The following is a 26,897-nucleotide window of genomic DNA, read 5'->3' as shown; positions in this document are numbered from 1 at the left end:
GAAAGTTAATCCTTCAAAATAAAAACGTGGTTGCACCATTGGATGTATATAATCAATTGTGCTCTATTACTTTAGTATTATTACTTTTATTATTATTTATACTTATACTTATTATTACTTTAGTTTTAGCGTAGTTTTATTTTTAATAGGCCCCGACATTCTCCGAATTAAACCAAAATAGTCTCCCGTTTTCCTGCTCAACCAAATGTTCTGTATCCCCGATACTCATAAACCGCTGAAAAGTAAGCAAGAGTGACATCTGGCGGCAGATGCTGTAATTTACATATTGGTCATATTGGTCAATTGGTCAGACAAACCCCCAATGGGAACGTTTCAACGCTATGCGGTTGTATTGGATTTACAAGTACTGAACATGAAAGAAATATATATTTAAAAACAAATTTTGTGGGGTTTTAAGGGTTCCAAAAACATGCATGTTATGCCAAGAAAACTAATCCCCAAGAGATTTAAGAGTTAAAAAACTCTTGAGCATGCCATCATCGCCTCAGTCAGGCCCCGCCCCCCGTTGCCTAGCACTTTGTGGTGGGGTGGCCGATACTGCAAATGATAGTATCGTTCCGAAACCAAGGATATCAATGCCCAGTATTACCGATATTCACTATAGTATTTTTCAAACACAGGACAAATAAGTATTTCGATTTAACAATATATCAATACAATGTAAGTATACAAAAATACAGTACTTTAATTATGTCATTTTATTACATGTAGTTGTTTGAAAATAAAGTAAATTGAAACTGATAACAAAGAAAAAATGACTATAAAAAGTAATTTATTTGGCTTCTAGCCCTGCTTGTCCAAGAACTTACTCACTGTGTTTGTAAACCTAATATATATACATATACAATGATCAACAATGTAAACACTGATATTTGTGAAGCTAACTTATCGATGTCCTCACGCTAGCATCGAACCGATACTGATACTACCCTAGGTATTGCTATTTGAGTCGATCCGCCCACTCCGGCTGCACACAACGACGCGGAGAAGGCGCAAATCTCTGCCCGAAGAGAAGACACCGACTCACAAGGTAAGAATAAATGAACATTCCGATATTTTATCCCCATATTTTCAAGTGGTCGTCCCCTTAATGGTTATAAAGACTGTTTCTGACCGTCCTGCATCGACTGATAAAGTTTCAACGTTTCACCTGATTCTGTCCGTCGCTTTCGTTTCAAATTCAGCTCGAGGCAACATTTCTCGAATTAATAATACACAAAATACAATCATATGTTTTGTTATATACGCGGTATTAAAAGTAAAAGTGTCAACGCACATTTCTAGGCGGTTAAGTGTTCTTTTTTTCCGCCGGCGTTAAGAAGAGTTTGCCTTCCTTACGAGAACTGACGGATTCTCTCGCGAGAGCTCGCAAAAGTGGAAGTTTTGTGTCTCCCTTTCCTCCTTTAAATGTTATTTATGTGCATTACGATGTCATGTATTGTCTTTAAGTTGCCACGGATCGTACAGGGGAATACGAGAGTTTGAAGAAAAACACATGATAAAACAGGTTATTTAGTGACGTCACCATTCGTTCACTTGCTCCAAAGTTCGCTTCACTAAACACATTTAATTGTAGGTGGATAAAGACAAATTAGTAGGAGAATAAATTCATAATATTAAGTAGAAATAGCATAAAGGTGACATATTAAACATAATTTTTTATGGGAACCCAGCAAACAAAGAATCAAGTTGAAATTTTAGGAAATGCTATATAGCTGTCCGATAATAACACAATAATGTAATGTCGTACTTATTATAGTAATGTTATTACTAAGTCTGTCAGAAATGGCGGTAACAAATTTATTTAATTAATTACGTTATTTTTTTAGTGTAATTAACACAAGCACGCCCCTCTGTTATGACGGCAGAAGGAAGCACAATGTAGAATCCCTACAGAGACGCACAACGGTGCAATTCCAACACCATATACATATGTATCTCCAACTCAACACATCTCTGGTGTGTTCTTTTTCGGAAACGACACTTCATCGTTCTCATTACAAGAATGCAAATGCATTCAGGGACGTTCCGAACATCACAAGAAAAGCTTTATTATACGTGTATGTGTGGTCTAAATGAACAGAATGACAAAGACAAAGTGACAAAGTGGATATTGTTATCACTCTTTTTGTAAATCTTAATTCAGATGTTCAATTTGCTGCTTTTAAGTATTCTGGCAAACACTGAAAACATGTAAATGCACCTTAAATTCTGTGATGTCTTTGAACATCATGTGGTAGAGTGGTTGTCTCCCAGCCTGAAGGTTGCTGGTTCGATCCTCCATCCTCCCCTGATCATGTAGGATAGTCCTACATGACATACAAAGAAGCTAGTGTTAGGCAAATAGATTGTTTGGTATCTAATCCCATCCTGTCATTTATCTTTATGTTACAAAAATACAGTAAAAATATTAAATTAGCGTATAAATCATGATTTAATTAAAATGATTATTTAATTTAAAAACTGTAATAATCTGATTTTTATAATTGGTATAATTTGTTAGCACCAGTTATTACTAATAATAGTGATAAATACAGTACTGTTTTTGTCTCAACCTCTTGAGATTAAGTTTGGGCAAATTTTTAAATTTTGTGTCGTATGCACTCAAAGTGATGATATGTGTTACGGTTATAATAATGACATTTTTTTGTGGATTTCATTTCATATTGTATAAATGTAGTTGTCACTTTATATAAATTATTGAAGTATTTTAGCGGCTATGCTTGTCAAACAAAATTCTGTAAAAATAATTTTTTGGACATAAAATTGAAGTACGGGTTCAGGCACTGTTTTAAGAAGTACTGATTTGGCGGTGCTGTTGCATAACATGTAAACCATACCCACCCTTAAAGTAAATATGGTATCAGTATTGCCGATACTGATACCGATGTTACATTTGTGTGTATGGCTGGACAAAATGCAGAAGATGGAAAGTCCTAGACAATGCAGGAAGGGTTATTATGCAAACTGCATAACAAAAAGCCTCACGAGGAAAAAAGACTAATCTAGGCAACACCTGAAAGGGTAAAAGGTAGCAGAGGCAGACAAGTATGCACAAATGGCAAAGTAGTTGAAATCATGACTCATACCATGTGTGGGGAAAGGTGCAGTATAGTCATCGGGAGAAAGGTTGGCAGGAAACAGGACTAGGAGAGCAGTGAAGAAAAGCCACCTAAGAGTCCTGAAAATAACCCAAACATTTGAGGGCGTAGAGGACAACAGAAGAATCTGGCATCTCCCACCAGCAGTCAGTGAGCTTAGTAGAAGCCTGGTGCTCATCAGGTGTGCCCATTTGTCCTCTCACCAAAGGTTTGGCATATATAAAGTTAAGATACAAAAAACAGGAAGTGGAAACATGGAATGTGACTGATGCTGTTTACTTGAGCCTTTTTTTTTTTACTTCTCCTGCTCTTAACATCACCAGTTGGAGCTGGTCCATATTAAGTGTTGTAAAAAAGCCACAAGGGGGGGGGTTGCCCAAACTTCATGGAACAGCCAATGTACGTTTCATCACCCACCATTCATCTTCTTCACTTTAGTGATGTCAGAGTCTTTGAGTCGATCTTCCTCCGTCTCGGCCATCTCTCTGCTTGAGGTCAAAGTTGAGAGTCGTCTGGTCCTCCAAGCTTTCCTCAATCGAACACTTTCTATCCCGTTTGTAGAGAGGCCTGGCAGGATCGGAGGAGGCTACAAGGATCACAGCAAGTACAGGTAATGGTCTTACCACTCTGGTTTGGTACTAAGTTTAGACTTCCAGTCAAGAAAGTATTTTTCCACAGAGAGGACGGTACTATAATATATATCATATATTTTTAATGTTCTGTTGAGTTTAGCCCACAAAAGTAGGGGAGGTCAAAGTGCAGCTCGGGGGCCGTCTGCGGACCATGGCTCATTTGTCATGGCATCACTGCAGAAACAAAATAAAATGCAATACAATTTGTTGGTTTCAGGAATATTAGTATGTAATATGTATCGGATAGGCATGTGCTCTTCGAGGTTTGAAGTTGTCTACCAGCCATGCAGAAGAGGTCTTTTTCTTGTCAGCCACCGCTCTTCATCACTTTTCATATGTATTTGTCATTTCCAGTGCTACTGTCAAACCAGAACCAAAAGTTAAAGATGGGTTGGATTCTGAGGCTGAAGATCAGAGTTCAGCAGATGAGAAGAAGACTGGATTTAAGGACTTCCTAAAGCAGCTACCTCGACGTAATGCTGCACGCTCTTCTGCCAAAGATGGGAAAGGTTCTTTGGAAAAGGACGGGAAGATTAAACCACCTCATGTCAAAGAGCTGTCAGAAGTAAGAAAGAGACTCCATCAATCAATCAAACAAATCCTGTTCCGCGGATCATGGCGATTAGGTTAGATTCAGCTCAATAAATCTCCCGTCTCTTTTCAATTTCCATTGTTTACTCAGGTTTAAGCACTAAACATGCCTCACACACTTATTGAATGTAATTAAAATATAAAATGTATAGGTACTCACCACAAATGAATGATAATGTAAGATGATCAATGAACACACAGAGTCACGGTGTAGCCTTTAGCCTGGACGTCAGGTCAGCTAGAGGCTAGCAGGCTGGAGAAGCCACATCAACATAACACGCATTGCCTGTTGTCATTCTAGCAACAATCTTATCATGATATATATCATATCATATATTAACTTGTGTTTGCCCTGTTTTGGGGCCATATTGACTGTTCAAGCTAGTGCGTTCATAGTCAAACACACTTTTGCGTTTCACATAGCAGACAACGATTGCGTTGAAGGACTGCCAAACAAAGTGCCAAATCTTTATTCTTTATGAAAAAACGTCTGAGAAGTATAAAGATGTAAACATGTAAAAATTGTGGGCTTTCTGACAGTGGCACGTTTTACCTGTATTATCAAGTATTTCTAAAATAATACCGACTTATGGTGATGTTTAAAAATATGACCCGTTTTCCAAGGGAAAAAAAATCTGCACATTTGGGGGGGCTGTGAATGTTGAATTCCAAACGTGCAGTGATCCAGTGTTTTCCTATTTTGTCATGTCATTCCTGTTAGTTCATCTGAAATGACCAGGTCAACCTTTTCCCACAGGAAGATGCCTTATCTCCTTCCTCTACATCGGAAGATGACGAGAGTGAGAAGAAACAGAACAAGAGGCTGAACAAAAAGAAGATCAAGAAAAGGATTTCCAAGTTTTTCAAGTTAAAGATAGAAAAGGAGAAGGAGAAAGAGAAGGAAAAGGAGGCACAAGGATCCAAGCCTCAGAGGCCATCCATACTCGAACTTGGCAAAACAGCAGAACCACTACCAGAACTTGTTTCTCCTCGTAAGCTATTCCATGACACAAAATAATAACTACACAAACCAGCTGTGCAAACGTCAACAAAATAATTAGCTAGAGCTGTTTTAACGTGCAGCTTGATCTAATCGTGAACTTTGAGTACAAATGTTTTTGAAATGTATATTTTCATTGTTATTTACAGTAATATATTGGTATTTTGACACTGCTTGTGTTGCAGATCACCCTCCGGAGTTCTACAATGAAGTTGCACAGAAGCTGGAAAAGATTGCCCAAAGATCTACCAGCACGAAAAGGACGAGTCCCACTCCTCCTTCCTCAGGTAAACACATGTATCGTCATAGAAGTGCACAACGACTACATGACCGCCTCACTCCAGCAACAGATTTCTAAAGCATGCATCTTGAAAACCTGTTTCTCAAGCTGGGATGGTGTTACACTACACCATTCAAAACTACGAGTCGAGCGAGAGATGAGGAAAACAGACACATATACACGCACACAGCAATATATTAAGGCTAGGGATGTCCGATAATATGGCCACCGATAATTATCGGTGTGAAATCTTCCATTTGATGAGCACCAATGTAGAGCACGTAGCACAAACATTGCATTTGTGGAGATTGTAGCAAAATGCAGTTAGTACTGTGTTATTCGGTCTCTGGGAAAGAAATCAAACCATGCAAACAAGCAGCACAACGTCACTGCTCATAAAGACCTCACCAGCTTCGTTGGAATCATGGGCGGGTTAATATTCCACTCTCAATTCTTAATCACAGTGTCTTAAAGAAAGTGCTAACACACAGCAATATAATAAGTAGATAATAACAGATAAGACAGTACCAACAAATGATGCAGAATAACCAACAAATATTAATTCATTCATTTCCTACCACTTATCCTCACGAGGGTCGCGGGGGTACTGGATCCCACCTGTCTTCGGGCGAGAGGCGGGGTACACCCTGAACTGGTCGCCAGCCAATCACAGGGCACATATAGACAAACAACCATTCACACTCACATTCATACCTATGGACAATTTGGAGTCGGCAATTAACCTAGCATGTTTTTGGAATTGTGGGAGGAAACCGGAGTCCCTGGCGAAAACTCACACATGCGCAGGGGGAACAGAATTCCACACAAGATGCCCGAGGGTGGCGTGTGGCCTGCACGCTAACCACTCACCACCGTGCAGCTGGCCACAAAATTAATCAACAAACTATTTGTGAGCAAGTGAAATTGTACACGACTTTATACTAAATCTAAGGTTCCCATTCTTCCTTCAGATGTGTGTGACAAAGAGCTGGTGGTGCAGCAGCTGGTTCAAGTGCTGTCTGTTGAAGCTGATTCTATAAACAATAAGGTAGGCAGATATTCATTACAATGTAAACATGTTCATTTCAGGAGCAATAAACCTTACCTAACCCCTGTAATCCTGCAACAGAATATACGTATAATATTACTAAGCAACAGCTCATATCAACATAGGGCGTACTCAAACTAGGCCAGGGGTGTTCACAAAGGGCTAAAGCAAATCCAATATGCTAAAAATTTACATACATCTACATTAAAACATGTTATTTGCATCAACATTTCAACTTTTTCCATATTTGCTGTTGTTTCTATTAGTAATTTTACATTTAGAATGTGCTGCAGACCAATAAAAACTTGAAAATTAACCCTGGCCCCACTTTGGACACCCACACATAAGTCTAGCATGTTTGGCTGGTGTGAGCATCCAGATCCATTCCCAAAAGACAGATCCTTTCTCTGTGTTTGGCACAATTGGCATAGGTGTCCGAGAGCATGGCACTATTCACTTGAGCCTGACTTCTTTGGCACTATTTATTAACATTGCTGCAGTGATTGTTTGGTATTCCATCATTGTTGCTGTTATTCTCTTGCCTCTCAAGTAGATCATCCTATGATAATAGCTCATATCATTGATCATTGTCATTATGCTTTCAAATTGAAATGGATTCTCTGCTAATCAGTCAAACTTTTTCCAGATCCAACTGGACCCCTTTCTTCGCACCAGTTTGTCTCGTCTTTCGTATGCATCCTTTGCCAGACTTCTGGACACGGTTAGCAGCACTCAGGTATTACAAGCCCCAACGCTCCTTCCAACTGCTAGCCCAACTTTGCGGCGCATGGCTGTGACTATGGAGGTGTCAAGGCGTATCGTGACAGCCACCGGCACCCAGCGCATGCAAGCGCACGCAGAGTGCTACATGGAAACGTTTGCCCCCTGGGTTAAGCGTCACGGAGGATGGGTGAGTGCTGAACTTTTGTTATGTCATATGTTATATGAGACATACAGCTCTGGTCAGAAGTTTCCATACACATATACAGTTGTCCCTCGTTTATTGGGGTTAATTGGTTACACACGTTTGGATTTTTAAGTGAATTTCGTGAAATAGGATTCAGTTTTAATTTATTTAAATGTATTAAATTATGTAATAATTCAGAACAGAAAGTAACATTGGAGGTTCACAGTTGAGTTAGGTTATGACACCAATAGTAACTTGTGTTATTTTTATGATTGCTATGTGCCCTGTGATTGGCTGGCGACCAGTCCAGGGTGTACCCTGCCCCTCGCCTGAAGAAAGCTGGGATAGGCTCCAGCACGCCTGTGACCCTCGTGAGGATAAGCGGTCGAAAATGAATAAATGAATTATGTTATTTTTATTGAGCATGTTGTGCGATAATTTAAACCTGCAATAAATGCCTGGCGCTCGTCTCACCGAACAATTACTGACACCTAGTGGCTAATGCAGAATACTACATTCACAATTAGAATGCTTCATCTGCCAGTGGTTCACTTGGTCATTTGTAATGCTTGAATTGAGGTGAGGAATAAGTACAATTTGCTTAAATGTGTATTTTGTAATAATAGGAAATATTAACCATGAAACAGTGGTCATTCATTCATTCATTTTCTACCGCTTTTTCCTCACGAGGGTCGCGGGGGGTGCTGGAGCCTATCCCAGCTGTCTTCGGGCAAGAGGCGGGGTACACCCTGGACTGGTCGCCAGCCAATCACAGGGCACATATAGACAAACAACCATTCACACTCACATTCATACCTATGGACAATTTGGAGTCGCCAATTAACCTAGCATGTTTTTGGAATGTGGGAGGAAACCGGAGTACCCGGAGAAAACCCACGCATGCACGGGGGAGAACATGCAAACTCCACACAGAGATGGCCGAGGGTGGAATTGAACCCTGGTCTCCTAGCTGTGAGGTCTGCGCGCTAACCACTCGACTGCCGTGCCGCCCGAAACAGTGGTCATTTATAAATTAATTAAAAAAAAACCTTTTAGAGTACATTTGCATCTCCCCTGATATTATGTATATTATCCGGCTATAACCACCACTGACATGTATGTTTTTTTTCCACCCCTTTAGGAAAATGTGGCAGAAATGAAGGATCCTGCGGAGTGTGACTGAGTTCTCCCATAGGAGCTTGGGTTTTGTTTTTGTTTTTTTTACAACTGATGATTGACAGTTTCTGAGTGAAGAATGATGGCTGGATCTGCAGATGGACAGTTGCTTTTACTGTGAATGTATACTGTATCTCAATTCTTAACAGTCAATGCTAGACAGAAGTGAAGATGGTCAATGAAGCCTGGATTTTCACAGTTGATGGTACACTCTTCATCTACTTACTGGCCAGAACACATCATTGCTAAGTGCAAAATGCTAAAAGTGGTAAATACTACCTCCGTCAAATGCTTAGGGATGAAAGTTGAATCCAGTATTTTCTCTCGCCAGATTCTATGCAAAATGTTTTTAAAGCAGGGGTTTAGTGGTCACAGTATCAATTACTGTACAGAACTCTAGTTTTAACAGAATGCTGAGCTTGAAGTTTTTTGATAACTGTATGTCAGATGTTTTTTTTTTATCCTGTGGTTTACAGTATTTCTGAAAATGTCCCAAGTTGTAACATGTAACATATTTAATGTGTACAGTGTGTGTAGTTGAACAAATGTAATGAAATGATTCAATCCGTGTTTATAGTTCAAATGTAGAAATGTTTTATATGCTTATTGCAAGTTTATAAACTTTGCAGGGCAATAAGATTTACAATACGGGATTGAATCATTTTGAGTGCTATTCTAGCACATTGAGTGCTGTTTTTTTTTAAAGGAAAACACATTTTTGTTATTTGCTCGTGGTGTTTTGCCATGACAAATTAAATGATTTTCTATGAATATTTTGTTTTTATTTGTATTTATAATTAACATGTTGCAAAACAGAAGGTGACAGGAGAGAAAGCATCATTGTTACGTATACACTATATTTATTTACAGCTTAAAAAACAATCATCTCCAAGAACATGGGCACAAAAAGTGGCAGCAAAAACAAAACAAAAAAAAATTCCATCTGCTTTGTTTGACTGGACAGGTTTTAAAATGAGTGAACCCACCTAACCCGAACCACTACTCGTTAGTTCTTCAGTAGCTACTGTATTTTTGTGCACTTATTATTTTCTGGTGGCATAACAGCTCCACGTTTTCTGTGGAATGAGACAATCTTTGGAGAGAGATGTTAAGACATTGCTACTAGCGGTGCACCCTATCCAGAATTTGATTATTGTTGTCTTCAAGGGACATCTAACAAAGAAGGGACATCCGTTACCATATCATCAAATGACCTATTTCATGCAGGAACAACCACAACAACAGCCATAGTGTGACCACCCCCAGGTGACACACCCATCAGAGACTCCACACTTACCAACATTTCGGTTTAAAGGTCAAAGAGTGAAAAGTCATTTATGGCAAAGATGTTTTACACATTAGGCAGTACTGTACATTCGTAGAGTTGACAGATGATACTAAACATGGTTTTTCTGTGCTGTGATTTGTGATGTGTCCACAGGAATTACCCATTTTTGAACCGAACGCTGAGCACCAATGACGTCATCAACTCTGACACGGAAGTAACGGATTAACCGGATGCATTATTTCATATAACAAATACTTTACATGGATTTTGTACTGTACTTACCACGGCACCTTAAAAGTAGATCATTCTATTCGACATTATGGGAGCAAACCATAAAACAACCCAAAATTATCACTGCTTTCTTACAATAGTCTTCTACAATAGTTTTCTACAATATTTCAATATTAATAATTCAAGACTATTTGCGTCGATAAACCGTCTGTCGACATGAAATTGGACCAAAGGTATCATATTTCAGTGAAAAATAGGTCCGTTGATGTGGTATCGTGTGTGTTCATTATCACTGAGCAGTGGTGAGACCACAATTGCATATCTTATCTTAACAGCGCCATAACTACTGTTTAGCTGCACGTGCATACAGTGACTTCCTGTTTAGTGCATAGTAACTTCAAAAATAAAAGCCTCAGTATGAACCTGGATTCTACCACAGCAATTTAAAAAATGCACGCATCCAGCCGTCTGTTTTCTATGCCGCTTATATCCACCAGGGTGTGCTGGAGACTAAATGCACCTTCATTCATTTTCTACCGCTTTTCCTCACGAGGAGGGTGCTGGAGCCTATCCCAGCTGTCTTTGGGCGAGAGACGGGGTACACCCTGGACTGGTCGCCAGCCAATCACAGGGCACATATAGACAAACAACCATTCACACTCACATTCATACCTATGGACAATTTGGAGTGGCCAATTAACCTAGCATGTTTTTGGAATGTGGGAGGAAACCGGAGTACCCGGAGAAAACCCACGCATGCACGGGGAGAACATGAAAACTCCACACAGAGATGGCCGAGGGTGCAATTGAACCCTGGTCTCCTAGCTGTGAGGTCTGCGTGCTAACCACTAGACCGCCGTGCCGCCCTAAATGCACCTATTTATTTATTTTATTTTAATTAGATTGTTAGCCACCGAAACAAATGTGAATGTACGAAATCTTTATTGTTGCAGTCAAGACATACATCTCATACACTCTTAGACAAAAGTATAAAAATATCATATGAAATCAGAACAATGTAAATAAAAATATGCGCAAACGGCGGAAAACCATGTCACCAAACGGCATAGGTTCAATAATCCTTCATTATCATCCATTCTCCTTATGAACTGTATCTGGTTAAAGTGTGCAAATGTGCAAGAAATGGCTAGGTTTTTTTTTCTGTTATCTCGACACCCTCTTATGTCGACATCAGTCAACCAGTCTGAAGGGTGTCAACTTAGACGGGTTCAGGAATATCATGGTTTTATTGAGTGGTCCTGATACGACCGGTAATTGAGTCCTCTAAAATTATTTCCAATAGAAATCATTATTGATGTGCAGAATATGCACACAATGTCTGCTACACAGGAACTTGGGAAAGCCACTAACAATGACCGCCTTTTGTGTCTGCCACCATCACAATTGTAGTGTGGGTCGCATTTTGAGGGCCTTTTCTTTTGCTTCTAACTCGCACCAGTTACGGGTCCAAATTATTCAGGTGGTGTCCACATGAGTTTTGGGAGTGCAAGGTTTTAGTCAGGTTTTTCATCAGCAGGTTTGCAGAACGCGTTATAGAACTCATAAATGGTCAAATGCCATAGGACCCGCTTGAGTCAGTCATGATATATTGGCGTTTGAGAGCTGCACCCCTGCTGAAGGTTGGCAGTCAGTCCAAGTACTTGTCAGCACACACGATTTGGCAGTACATCAGCATGGAGAACACCAGGGCCAAGATCTGACAAGAGAGGAGAGATCAGTGTCTCAGTTAACGTCTTTTGAGTGCATAGGTGTATTCACACTGAGAAGTATGGTAAAAAGCAGTGCATGTTAATGTAGCACTCACACAGTAACTGCTAAACTGGTACGTGGTAGAGATGCATGAGTCATGAATCTCTTTTATTGGCCACAATAAAAGGCTGATACAAAATGTATTGGGTGTGGTATTTTGATGGCATTTTGAGGACAGACAGCATGTTTGTTTATACTAGCATATACGGTGTTAGATGTAAACGGTGATCACACCAGATCCTGATTGTCCCCGACCACCTACAATACAGTCAAACTGCACATTTTGGAGTGGCCTTCTACTGTAGCCAACCTAAGGCACACCTATACAATAACCATACTACCTAATCAGCATCTTGACATGCCACAACCGTCAGTTGATTTAATCATGATCATAAATAAATCAACATTAGTGGAGGATGAGGATGTTGTGGTTCTCATTGGGAGTGACCAGGATGGATAGGATCAGGAACGAGTACATCAGAGACATTAGATGTTAGAGGCCTTGGAGATAAAGTCAGAGAGGCCAGACTGAGATGGTCGGGACATGTCCAGAGGAGAGATAGTGAATATATTGGTAGAAGGATGCTGCGTTTAGAGCTGCCAGGTAGACAACATACCTGCACAACGCCGATGCACACACCAAACACCAGCACTGATGGAATGTTATCTAGCAACCACTGCCGGGCCTTCTGGTAACAAGGCTGTAAAACACACACAAACATGGATTAAGAGACATTCTAAAGCATCTATGATTACGAATGTTACACTGCGGAAGAGGAGGGACTAACTTGAAATAATGGCAGCTGAGGAGCAATAGCATGAGTAAATATTGTGATTGTCATTTTCATTAAGTGCGATAGATTTGCGAGAGCACTGGACTGTCTAAACGTGCTCATTCATTCAAGTAAATACAGCAGATTGCATTCTCACACCACCCACTAATGCGGAAAAAGAAGTAGTTTGTGACTAGTTTCTTGTATTATAATGCACAGAGAAGGGAAATAAATATGTGTTGATGTTTCACATAAGGATTGTGAATGATGGGCAAATATCCCCCCAAAAAGTGCAGTTCCCCTTTAAGAAGGGCCTGGGTTCTTATGGGCCAAACTGATCAAACAAACTGCAGCCAAGTATTAGAATCATAATTTCCCGATTTTTATTTTAGGAACATTCAAATAATAATATGAGGAAGTGCCGAGCTTTGACCTTCTACAAGGAGGAAGTCAGTAAACCATTCAAGAAGCATTCATTCTTGGCACTGAAACCGCAAAATGATGTCATTCAGTGCTTTACACCCTGACGTATTTATTTTGCCTTTATTGCTCTGCAGGGAGTCATTGTAGCTGCCTAATGTTAGACAGTTGAAGGAGAATTCACAGTGGGTGGGCAACATAATCAAAATTATACGTACCACTGTTAAAAGATCCCACAAAGTTTTTGACTTTGTTCTTCACTTATGTTCTTTTGTCAAGTGTTGAGATGTTGCACTTTATTTGGCCGTGCTTGAATGCACCATAGTTGTGTTCTATGTACAAAACAATAGAGTCAATCCAGTCAATCTTCAGTCAATCCAGCCTCAAAACAGGTTGAGTTCCCATTATGTGTGATGTCTCCGCTGTGATGGGACAATTAATACAAAAATTGACCTGTGAGGTTTTGGTGACGTGTCTACACTGTGCGCCTGTCAATTTACCATTGTGCAGGCTGCGCTTCGCCTGCGCCAAGAATAGACCAAATCAAAGCTGCCGAACTTTCTCCGCACCTTGTCATGAAATTGGCACTGCGCCAAGTTGAAAGTGTGGACACCTCCCCTGGCGTGCCGCCACGCGGATCTTAAGCGTATGTGCTGTCCCTGTAGTTCTCTGATTGGTTTATCGCTGCCAGCGTAGTATTATGTCCCTGTGCCAGCAGAAAATGATCTGCACTCAAGCAGAGCGTTTCCCCAAGTACAACAACAACATTTTTACAGCTTTTAGAACACACATAAAAAGCCCTTTGTCGATTTTTAAGAAAATTAAAGACTTTCAAGTGTGCCTGACAGAGCGGAAGATACGGTGGACTGCAGTAGATTAATTTTACGTTTACACTACATGATTCTTAGAGGTACCAGGAAGTACTGAGTATGATGCAATCTGACAAACTTTGATCAGCTGCAGTAGTTGTTCAACTCCAATGGAAAAAAAAACACACACCCTGGGAACACTGAGGTAAATTGGATTGCAAGGTTTATAGCATCCATCCATCAATTTTCTATGCCACTTATCCTCAGTAGGGTTGCAGGGGTATGCTGGAGCCTATCCCAACTGTCTTCGGACACATATAAACAAAGAACCATTCACACTCAAATTCATACCTATGGAGTCGCCAATTAAGCTAGCATGTTTTTGGAATGTGGGAGGGTGGTTCTTGATAGCCTGTTTATCTGACAATCTGGCAACTTATTTTTGTCATTTGAAGCCTCTGGGCCAGGGGTGCTCATTAAGTCGATCGCGATCTACCGGTCGATCGCGGAGGTGGTACTGGTCGATCGCTGGTCGATCGCGGCGTGACATTAAAAAAATATCATCCCAGCATCAATGCCGTCACTTGATTGATATACAGGGCAGCCATTCAGATGACAACTGAATGTTGCCCTTCGGGCGACCAATCAAATCAAACAACGTCTCTAAGTGCAGCAGAACTTACGATGTCAGCCTATCATCCATCCCCGTTACTTGATTGACATACAGGACAACCAGTCAGATGACAACTGAATTTTGACCTTTAGGTCACCGCTCATGCGTAAACAGCGATGCAAAGTGCTAAGCTAGCCGGCGAATTGCGTTAGATTTTAAGCCCTCGCTAAAGTTTATGGTCACTAAAATGAGTGAAGTAGCTGGACCAAGTAAAAAGGCAAAAACATATCACTTCCATACGGAATGGGAGGTGGACTTTTTTTTCACAATGTCTTTTTCGAAGTGCGTTTGCCTCATATGCCATTCTACCATCGCAGTACCAAAGAAGGGAAATGTGGAGTAATGTGGAGGTAATTACAAAAAATGTTAATAGTTAATTATGTGTGTTTTGCAATATTGGCTCATTTGGTTATGTAAGGTACATCAACATACATTGTACGTACAAATAATCCTCAATACATTTGACAATAAATAGATGTTTTGCATTTTTGTAGTGGGTAGATCATTTTGACTCTGTCATTTTAAAAGTAGCTCGCATGCTAAAAAGTGTGAGCACCCCTGGTCTGGGCTCTGGTTCATACGTTTTTATGGTCTATTCCCATAATAATAGCTTACTAGCTTCCCATTTCAGCCAAAAGCTGCAAATAACTAATCGATACCACTGTCCGGGACCTTCTATATATATTATGGTCTACCTACAGCAGTGGTACGATACCCAAGGTGTGGAACCTGACACGGCAGTGTATTGATTGGTTGACAGAGAATCGTACACTCAGGTACATTTTTGTTCTCAAAGTTTGATTACTTCCAAGGCCAGACTTTATACTATACACATTTTTGGATATATTAAAGGTTGTGGAATTATGCATAAGAAAAAATTGACACATTCCATCACTGACATAAGGCTCGTTTTCACTCTGTTGAGTACACGCTAGCGCTTTATCATTTTGGCTACTGCACAACGGTATATAATAGATCCTGACCACCTCATTGGCAGGCTGTTGTGCTGCCGTTAACATAAACATTCTCCTTCATTTGACACATCTGGAAAAAAATAACATCTGTGAGATCATATGTACTCCTTTGGAGCAGAGTAAGCATCAAACTAACCTCACTCCATCCATCGGTACATTGGTCAGTCCCGACAGAGCAGCAGGACGATGGCAGCGTTCCATTGAGTACATCATACCAGTCGGTTTTGTTGGTAACGCCACAACATTTGAACTGGAGAAGGAAGCCGGGTACAGTATCAGTAGTATCGGATCGATAGCAGTGTGATTAGTTTTTCATCTCTCATCTATGTTTATTTTCACAAGAATGTTTTCCAAGAATAAAAATGGCGAAATGAACTAAAATACAAACATAAGGCACTAAATAAAGACATTGAAAGACGCTGAGGTAGTATTCTATCCTAGTCAAGTCGTGACATTTTAACTGTAACATTTGGTGAGACAAATCCAAATACAAACACAACTCCTGTTGCAGCCACAACCCAAACACATAATTTATGTCTTAAATGGCTTGTTTTATATTTATCTCTTTACTATATTGGATAATAAAAGTGTAAAGTTGACTATAGGGATGCTATTTCATGTCTAGAGGTGTCTAATAATCTTTTTTTGTTTTTCTTTTTAAATCAACAGGTTATTTATGCCATAACAGTTGGTCATTTTTGATATGGTGCTGGAATTCTTACCATCTTTTGGACATTATCCCAGGATTTTTTCAGCCCAGTTTCTGATTCATAACTCTTCATCCCCTCCTTTAATTCGTTTTGAGCTTTGGAATCCAGCTGGAAATAGAAAAAATGTCAATCCAATGTGGAGGAACCATACAGAAGGAGTTAAGAAAACATACTGTGGGAACTGTGGGACTACTGTAAGTATTTGGGCAACTTTCCCAATTATTGGCTTTGTGGAAATGTAAGAATAAATCAATCTGTACTGTTCACTTGTAATAATAATATTGTATTATTCATTTTTATTATTTGCAGTTCATTATTATCAGTTACTGTCATTGTCATTCTCGCTGTAAATTGTTAGCACAATAATGGAGATTAACTTTACTTAATATTATTCAACCATACATGCACATTACAAATGCTTTTAATTCGAAAGCAATGAGCTAGTAGCACTTTCTGCCAACACAGAAGAAAGAGGTCTTCAAAGCAGACCTCATCTAGCTGTGCGAACAAAACCAACACAAGTCAATGCGACTTATGCCCACATCTCCAAGCCGTAAAAACTGCAGTAGCTACCCATTTGTGGATTATCAGTTATTTTGTGCTACATCATCCATTTCGATTTTGACATTGACATTCAGACAGACAGTGCCACTGAGGAAAAGACAGGAAGCAGAACTGGAGGTAGCAGAGATGAGGATGCTTCTCATTGGGAGTGACCAGGATGGATAGGATCAGGAAGGAGTACATCAGAGGGACATTACATGTTAGAGGCCTTGGAGATAAAGTCAGAGGGGCCAGACTGAGATGGTTGGGACATGTCCAGAGGAGAGATAGTCAATATATTGGTAGAAGGATGCTGCCAGGTAGGAGGCGTAGAGGAAGACCAAAGAGGAGGTTTATGGATGTAGTGAAGGAGGACATGAGGGTAGTTGGTGTGAGAGAGACAGATGCAGAAGACAGGGTTGGATGGAGGAGATTGGTTTGCTGTGGCGACCCCTGAAGGGAAAAGCCCAAAGAGAAAGAAAAGCCCTTTTCGATTTTCACTTTTGACAGGGGTTGGCGAATATGTACCGTATATAGAAGGTGAGCTCACCTGATCACGAAAGATGTGTATGACCAGAACAAGAGCAACTTCAGTCAAGACAAGGAGCAGAAGGATCACAAAGAACTGCAACAACAAGGATAGAGCCATTTTTACCATTACCATTTTCTTGTAATTCACCTAAGAATTTATAAGTATATCTCCAACTCAGAATTGCCTATTTGATCCTGTGATGTGGTCCTACCATGCACAACAGGCAGCGCTGCTCCTTTAGGGCTCCGAGACAGCCCAGGAAACCCGTTACCATGGTAATCCCGCCAGCCACCAGCAGCAGATTGGCCGCTGAGAGGGATGGGAAGGAAAGAGGAAGAGAGGAAAACTCTGCCTGCGTGAAGGACAGCCACACTCCAACGCCAAATAATCCACATCCTCCCAACTATTCAGGAGAAAATTCAAGTTATGACAAGTTTGCTGCATAAATGTTAATAACAGCAAATACTCACCCAGAAGATGAGGTTAAACACAAACATCACATATTTGACGCAGCACAAACATCGGCAAGATACTGACATCCTGCAAGGAAAGATAAAATATATGCATGTCAATCTCAGTTGGGCTATTTTCAATAAAGTTCCTACAGCTGCCAGCGACCCGAGAGAGGATAAGCGGAATAGAAAATGGCTGGATGGATGGATGGTTCCTACATCTTCAGTAGGATGCTGTGTTCCATAGAGCAGTGGCCCCAACCTTTTTAGACCCATGTAGGGACCAAATATGAGGTAAAAAAGAGAAAAATACAGAATAGTATCTGTACACTGTATAGACATCTGTACACACAACAGATTTCTGTTATCTACACTGCAGTGCGTTCAAGATGGTAGAACAAAGTGGGACGGGTCGGCACTCGGTTAAATGCAATGAAACAAAACAAAAACAAACATGCAAAAACTGGGGGATTTCTAACTGTATAAGGGTTGAAATAAAAGAATGGTCAATATTTTCCATAATGTGTATGCATTATGGATAAACCATGAGTAATGGTGGAAAAACATGAGTAATTGAGACGCCCATAAAACCGTCCCCAAGCAATTCTGCTAGCTGGACGTTGACGTTCTTTTTCAATTTCAAATAAAAGTGCTAAATATAGGTTCAGCTCCAAAACCCTCGGTTTCTCTCTTGAATTGCCATTCAGTCAGGATTGGTGGCGGAGCTGACCCCTGGTACGCAGCGTTCGAATAAAGGTGTTTTAATAGCAGGAGACGGTGCAATTACTCACATAAACAACAAAAAGCGACAGAAGGTTGTGTGAAAAATCACATTTGAACGGCTTGGACATGAACAACAAGTAAAGTGATGACGCTGGGCTTATGAACCCACCTAATTGCAGATGCCAGATTGTTTAATAACCATAAACACATACTGTACACTATATGTTTACCAGCCAAATACGTATATGATAGTGATACTATGACAGGAGTCTCCAAAACACAAATAGTTGCCACAATAAGATACACAAAAATACAGTTGTTCATGCGGATCTAATGAGGAACTAAGGAGTAGAGTAGTTACTGAGGAATTAAGGCACATATGTACATTTAGGACAAACTAGTGAGTAGTGGTTACTGTCAGGTGCGTTTGTTCCTCAGTAACTACTACTCATTTTGTCAATGTATTATTATTTGTTATGGTAACACTTTACAGCTGGGATAGGCTCCAGCATACCCTAGTGAGGATAGGTGGCATAGAAAATGGATGGACGTCCAAGTAGTACAATCGCTGCACCAAAATAAGGGCAAAAAGAAACGATAACACATTTTGCCAATAGCACTCGTCATATGATGTGATCATTATCGGCCAATGTCACACATGGTTGATCGGTACTGGAATCGGCAGCATGAAACCGTGGTTAAATAACGGATGCCCCTCTGAGGGTTGGCCATGGCCATGGGAAATGCTTTCAGTAGTATAATTAAGTCTATTGAGGAGGGAAGGGAGCTTCCTTCCTGTCAGCAGTTTGACTTCCTGTGTGACGTCACTCATCAGAGTGAAGAACATACGGGCAAACAAGCTCGCACAAGTTCACACATGCAGTGTTCGGCACCATTCGGATTAATGTGTACGCTGGACAAAGCAACGTATGACTAACAGGAAATGTTGGCAGATAGACATCACTAGCAAACATTGAAAACATGAAAACATTTGGAGCCATGCTATAGCTGCACTTTTATCCAAATTCTCACCTAAATTAGATTTGCCCGTTCACGAATGCATTCGGTACTTCAATCCTCGTTTATATCTCTGCTCAATGTTCCCCATGGTATCATCCTCTTTCCCTTTTCATTTCACATCCAGCTGTCAGGCTACCTTTGAGTCTTTGGAATGTTTGCATCAGTTGATGAATTTCCATCACCTCAGGGACTCAAACGATTCATTTGAGTGCATCACAGGAAAGCGGGTACAGATGTTTATTTCAGAGAAGACATCGTGGATGGAGTTGCTAATTAAAAATGGTTTGACTAACAAAGAAAATACATACCTACATAACTACACTCTAGAACTGCAGGAGAGAAGGGCTTCTGAAGCTGAAGCATAATCTAATAATTCCCAAAATGGAGAACATCAACATCGAGAAATCAAGAGGGTTTGGAGGATGGGAGAGTGTGTCAAAAATATTTGTAATGATTGTCATGGGCGTATCAATTACTCACGTTTTTTCACCATTTGCATCTACGATATGGTCCACGACCAGCAAATTAAAAACAAAACCACGGAATCACTGCAGGGTCAAAGTATCGGCAGCCACACCTGATGGATATTTAGATTTATTCTAAAGTACAGTACAAATAGTTAATTTATTATACATATATTATTTATTTATATAACTCCTGAAAAAATTGTGGAAATTTAACATTTTTTTTTAAAACAGTAAAAAAACAGTCAGAATGACATGTTCAAAGACGGATACATATACATTAGTTTGGATTTTTATGTTGCAATAGTATTCCTTTCTGCTTGAATGCATGCATCGGTTTGTTAGATGACAAAGAATGTAATGTTGAACATCAATGGTAGTCTATTTACAAACAAAAATAGCATCTCATTGTGAATACCGCAGCCTAAAACGTTACCAGTTGCTAATGAGCACACAATATGCTCATTTGGAAGAACTATTCCGTAGATTTAAAGGAGATTGTGTCCCGTTAACAGCAGCAGACTTTACCTGAAGCAATGTTTCAGTTCTGTTGTTTGGCTCCACTTTGTATTCCCGGACTTGCTTTATTCCTTTTCCTTTGCAGATCCTCTTTTGGTGTTCTTCTCTATGCTGTTCTCTGGTCAGCTCCTTTCGGCCAATTAGTTTGTCTTCTTTCCTGATTTGGAACCTTTTGACTTCATGTATTTTTCCATCTGGGAAGACTTACCCGCTTCTCTTTTCAACCCTTTCCAGATGTGTGAGTTTTTTCCACCCCGCCTGTGCTCCTCCCCCCCCTATTATTTCCATGTACACCCCCTCCCCACTCTTCCATAAGCCACCGCCTCCCATTTCTGCATGTCCCACATATGCCAACTATTTACTTTTGTGCTTAATATTTGAGAAATACTGTACAGTATGTGTACGTTTTAAAACCCAACCCAATAAGTTTACTGTACAGAGGAAAAATAGCAGTACTTGGTTGATATGAAGTACTTTATTTACATAAGACATGAAAAGGAATTAGTTGAGAATCAGTACGCACTGAACGAAAACAAAGGCTATCACGTCTCTAATCTAATATATTAAATATACTCTGTAAAGTCTCCTTTCCAACATATCAATAGTCTAACAGTGGGATTTCTACATGTAGACTGGAACCTGTTTAGGTTCCATTTATGTCAACAACCCACCATTGTGATCCATCATGTTCTCCTTGTTATTAAAAAGTACACACTTAACACACAGTGGCCTTCAGAAGTGAGGTCACTTTTTTATTTTTGGTGTAGACTTCAAATATTTAGGTACCATCCACTCATCTTTCATTAGAACAAAACTATTGATAGGTTGGTGTTGGTTTGGCGTGTCTTATTTACTTATTCAACCAATAAATACTGAATATCTGGGTTCAGTTTGAGTTTAGGTAGGATAGGTTATGCCTGTGTACTGCATTTAGAGGTGAAAACAACATGAAAATCAAAGAGCTGTCTATGGGAGAGGATGGCAACTCAGCCAGAACCATTGCACCAACATTGGGCCTAACCACCAATTCCAGCTTGGCATGATCTGGTGTAGCCACTGTAGGGTCTCTGCAGGTTGGGTAGGGTCGTTCTTTACAGCTCTCACAATGTTTCTGTCATCAACTTCTGATGTTTTCCTGTTCCATGTCTGTTACTTTGTACACCAGTGGGGTTTTTTGGGGGGGACATTCCTAACGGTTGCACTGCCTATGAAGAATGTTTGTTCTGACTGAAGGGTTCTGACTGAAGTGCTACAAGATCTCCTGGTAGACAGCTGCATTGACTCTGCACTTGAACAGAGTGGACACATGGCACCCCAAATCACAATGGGCGTTAGCAGCTTCTGTCCGCCTGTCCCTAAGACCTTGGACAATATCTGCTTTCATCAGAGAACAGGACCTTGGACCATTGGCCATGCAAGCCCAGTTCTTTTTATCCAAAGCCCAGGTCAGACATTTCTTTTTTTTACGAGCAAACGGAGTACTTCGAGACTGACTAACTGAGTACAGTCAGAATACTCGAATATTAGGACACGTGGATTTGGGGATTTTCTGGAGCTGTATGCCATAAAAATTTAAATTAAGACAAAATGTTGAATAGTTCAATGCATGCACAATTAACCTAAAATATACAGTATGAAGGTTTCTAAATTTGAATGACATTATGGAAGAAAATTAACTTTTACACAATAGTCTATATTTTTTTTGGACATGGCTTACTGTATGTATGTAAAACCCACTTCATTCATTCATTCCCGTTCTGACAAGATACATCAGTCTGTGTGTCTGCCGTAAAGGAATACTCTGCTTTGTGATGCATGACCAACTTGTTGTTGACGAAGTAAAAACTGTCTGAGCGTGTCTCAAAGGGATTGGCAATCATGTCCTCAACTGCAAAGAAGAGAAATAAAGGACAAAGAGTTACATTTTGAATGAAATGTGTCAGGTATTAAACAGTTAAGAAACCCACAACCTAAAATGCTCAGTCAAAAGGTTCAATTGGTATTCTGCATAAAGCATCATGATCAGGGCCATTGTCACAAGCCACACGGTCTTGGTCATAAAGGTGTACCTGTTTGTGGTTCCAGGTCCGGTAAGAAGTAGATGTGCTCACAGGTGTTCCTGCTGTATGGGATGCAGAAGCCAATCTCAAAGTCAAAGGTTTTGAGCAGGACATTTCTGAAAAAATGCCTCTCAATAAGGCGAAAGCGGTTCAGTGCCCTGTTGCCCACGGTGAATTCCAACCTAAGACACAGATCACAGATTCAGGTGGAAATAAACTTGGGATTGGGTCGTGGTACGATGTGCGAAAAGTCAGACAAGAGAAAGGATCACCAAAAAAAAATAATCTTAAACATTTAAAAATATAGCTTCAGGTGGTGCAGGGGTGTCAAACGGTATTTGGCTATGTGGAGATGTTGCAGGGGGCATACCTCTTGACTGAAGTCGATAATGACTGGCTTTTTCAAAACTGCAGGTCACAATGCTTGCCTGACAAAGGACTTATTCCAGAGGAATAACCCCACTCTTTCCGCCCATTGTGTGAGTTCCCCCAATTGAAATCCAATTGAGAACATTTGGTGATGGCGAGGGAAGTTTCTGTTCCAGACAGTGGATTAAGTCCTCTTCACCACCTGGATCCACATTCCCACTGGCCTCCTGGCAACACTGGCATCAAACGTGCCCAAACCACTTTTTAGGTGTCGCCGCTACTCATTACTGAGTACTTTTTGATTTTATTTCCATTTAAGGAGGTTTTGAGCTATGGTCTTACATTTTTGATCGCCCGATGAACACCCTATTTCACTTTAATGGTGTGCAGAAAACTGCTCACTCAAAATATTTTGGTCTCATTCCCATGTTTCTTTTTGAAGCAAAACATTTCATCTTTCCCTTTTGGCTTTTCCCTTCAGGGGTCGCCACAGCAAACCAATCTCCTCCATCCAACCCTGTCTTCTGCATCTGTCTCTCTCACATCAACTACCCTCATGTCCTCCTTCCCTACATCCATAAACCTCCTCTTTGGTCTTCCTCTACGCCTCCTACCTGGCAGCATCCTTCTACCAATATATTGACTATCTCTCCTCTGGACATGTCCCAACCATCTCAGTCTGGCCTCTCTGACTTTATCTCCAAGGCCTCTAACATGTAATGTCCCTCTGATGTACTCCTTCCTGATCCTATCCATCCTGGTCACTCCCAATGAGAAGCATCCTCATCTCTGCTACCTCTAGTTCTGCTTTGAAGCAAAACAGTGTGGATATATGTGGGATATTTTGTCCTTTCATTGAGAAGAATATCATGAAGTCAAAGATCACTGACTGAACGGTCATAGAACAGTAACCTTGACGTGTTATTATTACTTTGAATGTAAGTGTACTGTCTACTTCTTTTAAAAAATGTTGGTAAAAAGCCACAAAAAGCAAATCAAAACGACCTCATTAAACTGAGGTTTAACTTTACTGTAGGTTTTGGCCGAATTCCATACTTTATGATGTAAATGATATAGAAATAACACATTTTTCTTGTTGTAGTTTTCACCTGTCCTGTTCAGCAGCCTAATCATGCAGTATGAGTGGACATAATGTTTATTATGCCATAACTGAGCAGCTGTCTTATATCCAGGTACGTATGTACGTATTTGGGTCAATGTATGAGAAAGAGGAAAGTCTTCTTTACTTACGTAGCTCCAATCTCTTTCAGGGTGAGAAATGCAGGTGAGAAGTGATACTGGATGAATCTGTTGACATCAGGTTTGATGACGTCTTGGATTTCTGGAGACAGACGGAGAGTAAGAGGTACTACACCGGGTGTGTCCACACTTTCCCCCCACCCCAGGTTGGCGTACAAAAAATCGAAGGATAAACTCTATGCTAAAACCAAGCAGTGTAGGTGGATGCATGTTATAAGAAGAAAACGTTGAAATGTTAGCTTTACATTGTAGTTGACAATGGCCTTCAACCTGGATTATGTCACTAGTGAACAATGGCAATTGAAGATACTAGCGGAAGTTCCTGGAACTGAATCTAATTTAATAAGTACAGCAGTCATCTTTATTACAAATGTTGATCCGCAATACGAGGAGAATGCCAACATCCATTCTTCTGAAAGGATCGCTCATTTACAAATGTGCTAGCATTAATTAACTGAAGGTTATGCACACCGGTAATCAATAACATCATTGTATTTTATGTATTATTTTTTAAATAAAAGTGGCTCGGTGGTTGGGGACCCCTGGACTAAATAAAGTGTTTGGATCTACCTGTTGGACATTGCTTTTTGATGTCAAGGATGACGGCTCCACTGGCCAGGTCTCTGATCTTGAAGCGAGAGAAATTGATGTTGTAGATGTTGTCCTCTGGTAGACACAGGTAATCTGCCAAGATCCATTGATAGACTTTCAATAAATCTCCAAAACCATGAAGCAAGTAGTATTTGTTTACTATAAAATGCTGACTCACTCACCTTCAGTATACCCATTGAGCCTTAAGACCTGCTGTGGGGTCACTGGTTCACCGGGTTTCCATTGAGCCGTGACCTCCTCCTCTGTTGCCCCCTGTGGTGTTTCCTGTGAAATAAACCAATCCAAATCCTTCTCACTTTCACCGTTCTCCACCCGGCACTCCTCATTAGCTGATATTTTTCCATCCTGCCTTTCCATTTGAGGCAAGATGGTCTCTCAATGTCACTCTAGTCTCTGTGCAAATGTACAATGTCCAGATCAGTGCTCATTCGTTCCGCTATCTAAACTGATTATGTCACTCCGGATTTGCCTGCCAGTGTCAATCCCCTTTTTAAAGCTGGCCACTATCTATAGTACCGTATGTGTGCCACAGCTTCACACTCAAAACCGGGGTGCACATTTTAGACAAGCTACGGTGTTATTGCGTCTCATAGTTGATCATGGGATCAACTTTGTTCAGTTTTGACAATATACAGTACAACATGCCAACCACTCGCCCACCGTGCGGTCGTTATGAAAATATTCCATTAATACATATTCCATCCTACTTTCACTTATCACAGTCGAGTCTGGAACCAATTAACCATGATAAACGAGGGATTTCTATATTGTGTACAGAATACTGTATAGTGTGTACAGTGATGACATAAGCAAACCCTATCAATATACATCAAAGTTAGTGATACTGTTGCCATGAAATGAAGCTTCATCAAGAGTATTTGGGCTCATCAGCAGTAAGATGAACACCATATCAACTTACCAAAAGTTGGAATGAAGCAGAAGATTGCATCACTGAATTTTATTGTTTGTTTGCTATGGATGTCACAAGAGTTTAAAACATGACAAGATTTCTCATTGGCATGAGGCCTGGGTTGATCAAATTAATGAATTAATCAGAAAATAACTGAATACAAATGCAATCATTTTGCCAGCTTCAATATATTGTCACGTGTGTGCCTCGTCTCCCGCCTCCAATTCACCAAGATTGAGCTACGTAACAAACTTACACAATGCACGTAATGCAGATGTATGTCATACACGTTATATCCTATTACATATTACATACAAAAAAAACTATTTTGATGGATGATGGATTAATCTAGAGCAGGGGTGCTCACACTTTTTCAGCATGCGAGCTACTTTTAAAATGACCGAGTCAAAATGATCTACCCACTACAAAAATGCAAAACATCTATTTATTTTCAAATGTATTGAGGATTATTTGTACGTACAATGTATGTTGATGTACCTTACATAACCAAATGAGCCAATATTGCAAAACACACATAATTAACTATTAACATTTTTTGTAATTACCTGAGTTTACTTTGATGACTTGCACTGAATTGAACCAGCCAGGGATGCATAGTCCGGACAGTAGCTGCTGATAGCCAGCCTCAAGCACACTTCCAAATGTTTATCAGTCATGGATAATATCCGTATCATAATATCCGTATAATAGTCCATATCCGTATGGAAGTGATATGTTTTTTGCCTTTTTACTTGGTCCAGCTCCTTCACTCATTTTAGTGACCATAAACTTTAGCGAGGGCTTAAAATCTCGCAATTCGCCGACTAGCTTAGCACTTTGCATCGTTGTTTACGCATGAGCGGTGACCTTAAGATCAAAATTCAGTTGTCATCTGATTGGTTGTCCTGTATGTCAATCAAGTAACGGGGATGGATGATAGGCTGACATCGTAAGTTCTGCTGCACTTAGAGACGTTGTTTGATTTGATTGGTCACCCGAAGGGCAACATTCAGTTGTCATCTGAATGGC

At 40.3% G+C, this 26,897-nt stretch overlaps 3 protein-coding genes across 3 annotated transcripts; 1 reads left to right on the top strand and 2 right to left on the bottom strand.

Moving 5' to 3' along the window:
• The first annotated feature begins 550 nt into the window (after positions 1–550).
• Positions 551–9,505, top strand: bcl2l12 (BCL2 like 12). Its single transcript, XM_058049891.1, has 9 exons — positions 551–681; positions 928–1,051; positions 3,561–3,732; positions 4,109–4,319; positions 5,103–5,337; positions 5,531–5,632; positions 6,597–6,673; positions 7,320–7,583; positions 8,722–9,505. Exons 3-9 carry the CDS (start codon positions 3,563–3,565, stop codon positions 8,761–8,763), a joined length of 1,101 nt encoding a protein of 366 aa, XP_057905874.1. The 5' UTR covers positions 551–681; positions 928–1,051; positions 3,561–3,562; the 3' UTR covers positions 8,764–9,505.
• A 30-nt stretch (positions 9,506–9,535) lies between these two features.
• On the bottom strand, positions 9,536–20,901 carry tspan4b (tetraspanin 4b). Its single transcript, XM_058049892.1, has 8 exons — positions 20,667–20,901; positions 17,950–18,019; positions 17,691–17,882; positions 17,498–17,572; positions 16,417–16,512; positions 15,831–15,944; positions 12,663–12,746; positions 9,536–11,992 (listed from the first exon to the last, which is right to left on the bottom strand). The coding sequence occupies exons 2-8, from the start codon at positions 18,016–18,018 to the stop codon at positions 11,924–11,926; spliced, it is 699 nt and encodes a 232-aa protein (XP_057905875.1). The 5' UTR covers position 18,019; positions 20,667–20,901; the 3' UTR covers positions 9,536–11,923.
• A 212-nt stretch (positions 20,902–21,113) lies between these two features.
• Positions 21,114–25,420, bottom strand: unc119.2 (unc-119 lipid binding chaperone B homolog 2). The gene is made up of 5 exons (XM_058049339.1): positions 25,120–25,420; positions 24,917–25,030; positions 24,338–24,428; positions 22,727–22,899; positions 21,114–22,545 (listed from the first exon to the last, which is right to left on the bottom strand). The coding sequence occupies exons 1-5, from the start codon at positions 25,313–25,315 to the stop codon at positions 22,400–22,402; spliced, it is 720 nt and encodes a 239-aa protein (XP_057905322.1). The 5' UTR covers positions 25,316–25,420; the 3' UTR covers positions 21,114–22,399.
• Between the last annotated feature and the right edge of the window lie 1,477 nt (positions 25,421–26,897).

The sequence above is a fragment of the Doryrhamphus excisus genome, chromosome 15 (assembly GCF_030265055.1).
Source record: "Doryrhamphus excisus isolate RoL2022-K1 chromosome 15, RoL_Dexc_1.0, whole genome shotgun sequence".
NCBI lineage: Eukaryota > Metazoa > Chordata > Actinopteri > Syngnathiformes > Syngnathidae > Doryrhamphus > Doryrhamphus excisus.
This window is presented reverse-complemented; position numbering and strand designations above follow the sequence as displayed.

Bases quoted from the DNA above. Each gene is read 5' to 3' on its own strand.
- unc119.2 (XM_058049339.1), bottom strand. From the start codon at position 25,315: ATGGAAAGGCAGGATGGAAAAATATCAGCTAATGAGGAGTGCCGGGTG. The intron at 25,031-25,119 runs GTGAGTGAGTCA...GGATCTTGGCAG, and splicing joins GCTCAATGGGTATACTGAAG to ATTACCTGTGTCTACCAGAG. The intron at 22,900-24,337 runs GTAAGTAAAGAA...TCTGTGTCTTAG, and splicing joins CTGAAAGAGATTGGAGCTAC to GTTGGAATTCACCGTGGGCA.
- tspan4b (XM_058049892.1), bottom strand. From the start codon at position 18,018: ATGTCAGTATCTTGCCGATGTTTGTGCTGCGTCAAATATGTGATGTTT. The intron at 17,573-17,690 runs GTAGGACCACAT...TTGTTGTTGCAG, and splicing joins AGCGCTGCCTGTTGTGCATG to TTCTTTGTGATCCTTCTGCT. The intron at 11,993-12,662 runs GTATGTTGTCTA...CTCTCTTGTCAG, and splicing joins TGTGCATCGGCGTTGTGCAG to ATCTTGGCCCTGGTGTTCTC.
- bcl2l12 (XM_058049891.1), top strand. From the start codon at position 3,563: ATGTCAGAGTCTTTGAGTCGATCTTCCTCCGTCTCGGCCATCTCTCTG. The intron at 3,733-4,108 runs GTAATGGTCTTA...TGTCATTTCCAG, and splicing joins AAGGATCACAGCAAGTACAG to TGCTACTGTCAAACCAGAAC. The intron at 4,320-5,102 runs GTAAGAAAGAGA...CTTTTCCCACAG, and splicing joins ATGTCAAAGAGCTGTCAGAA to GAAGATGCCTTATCTCCTTC.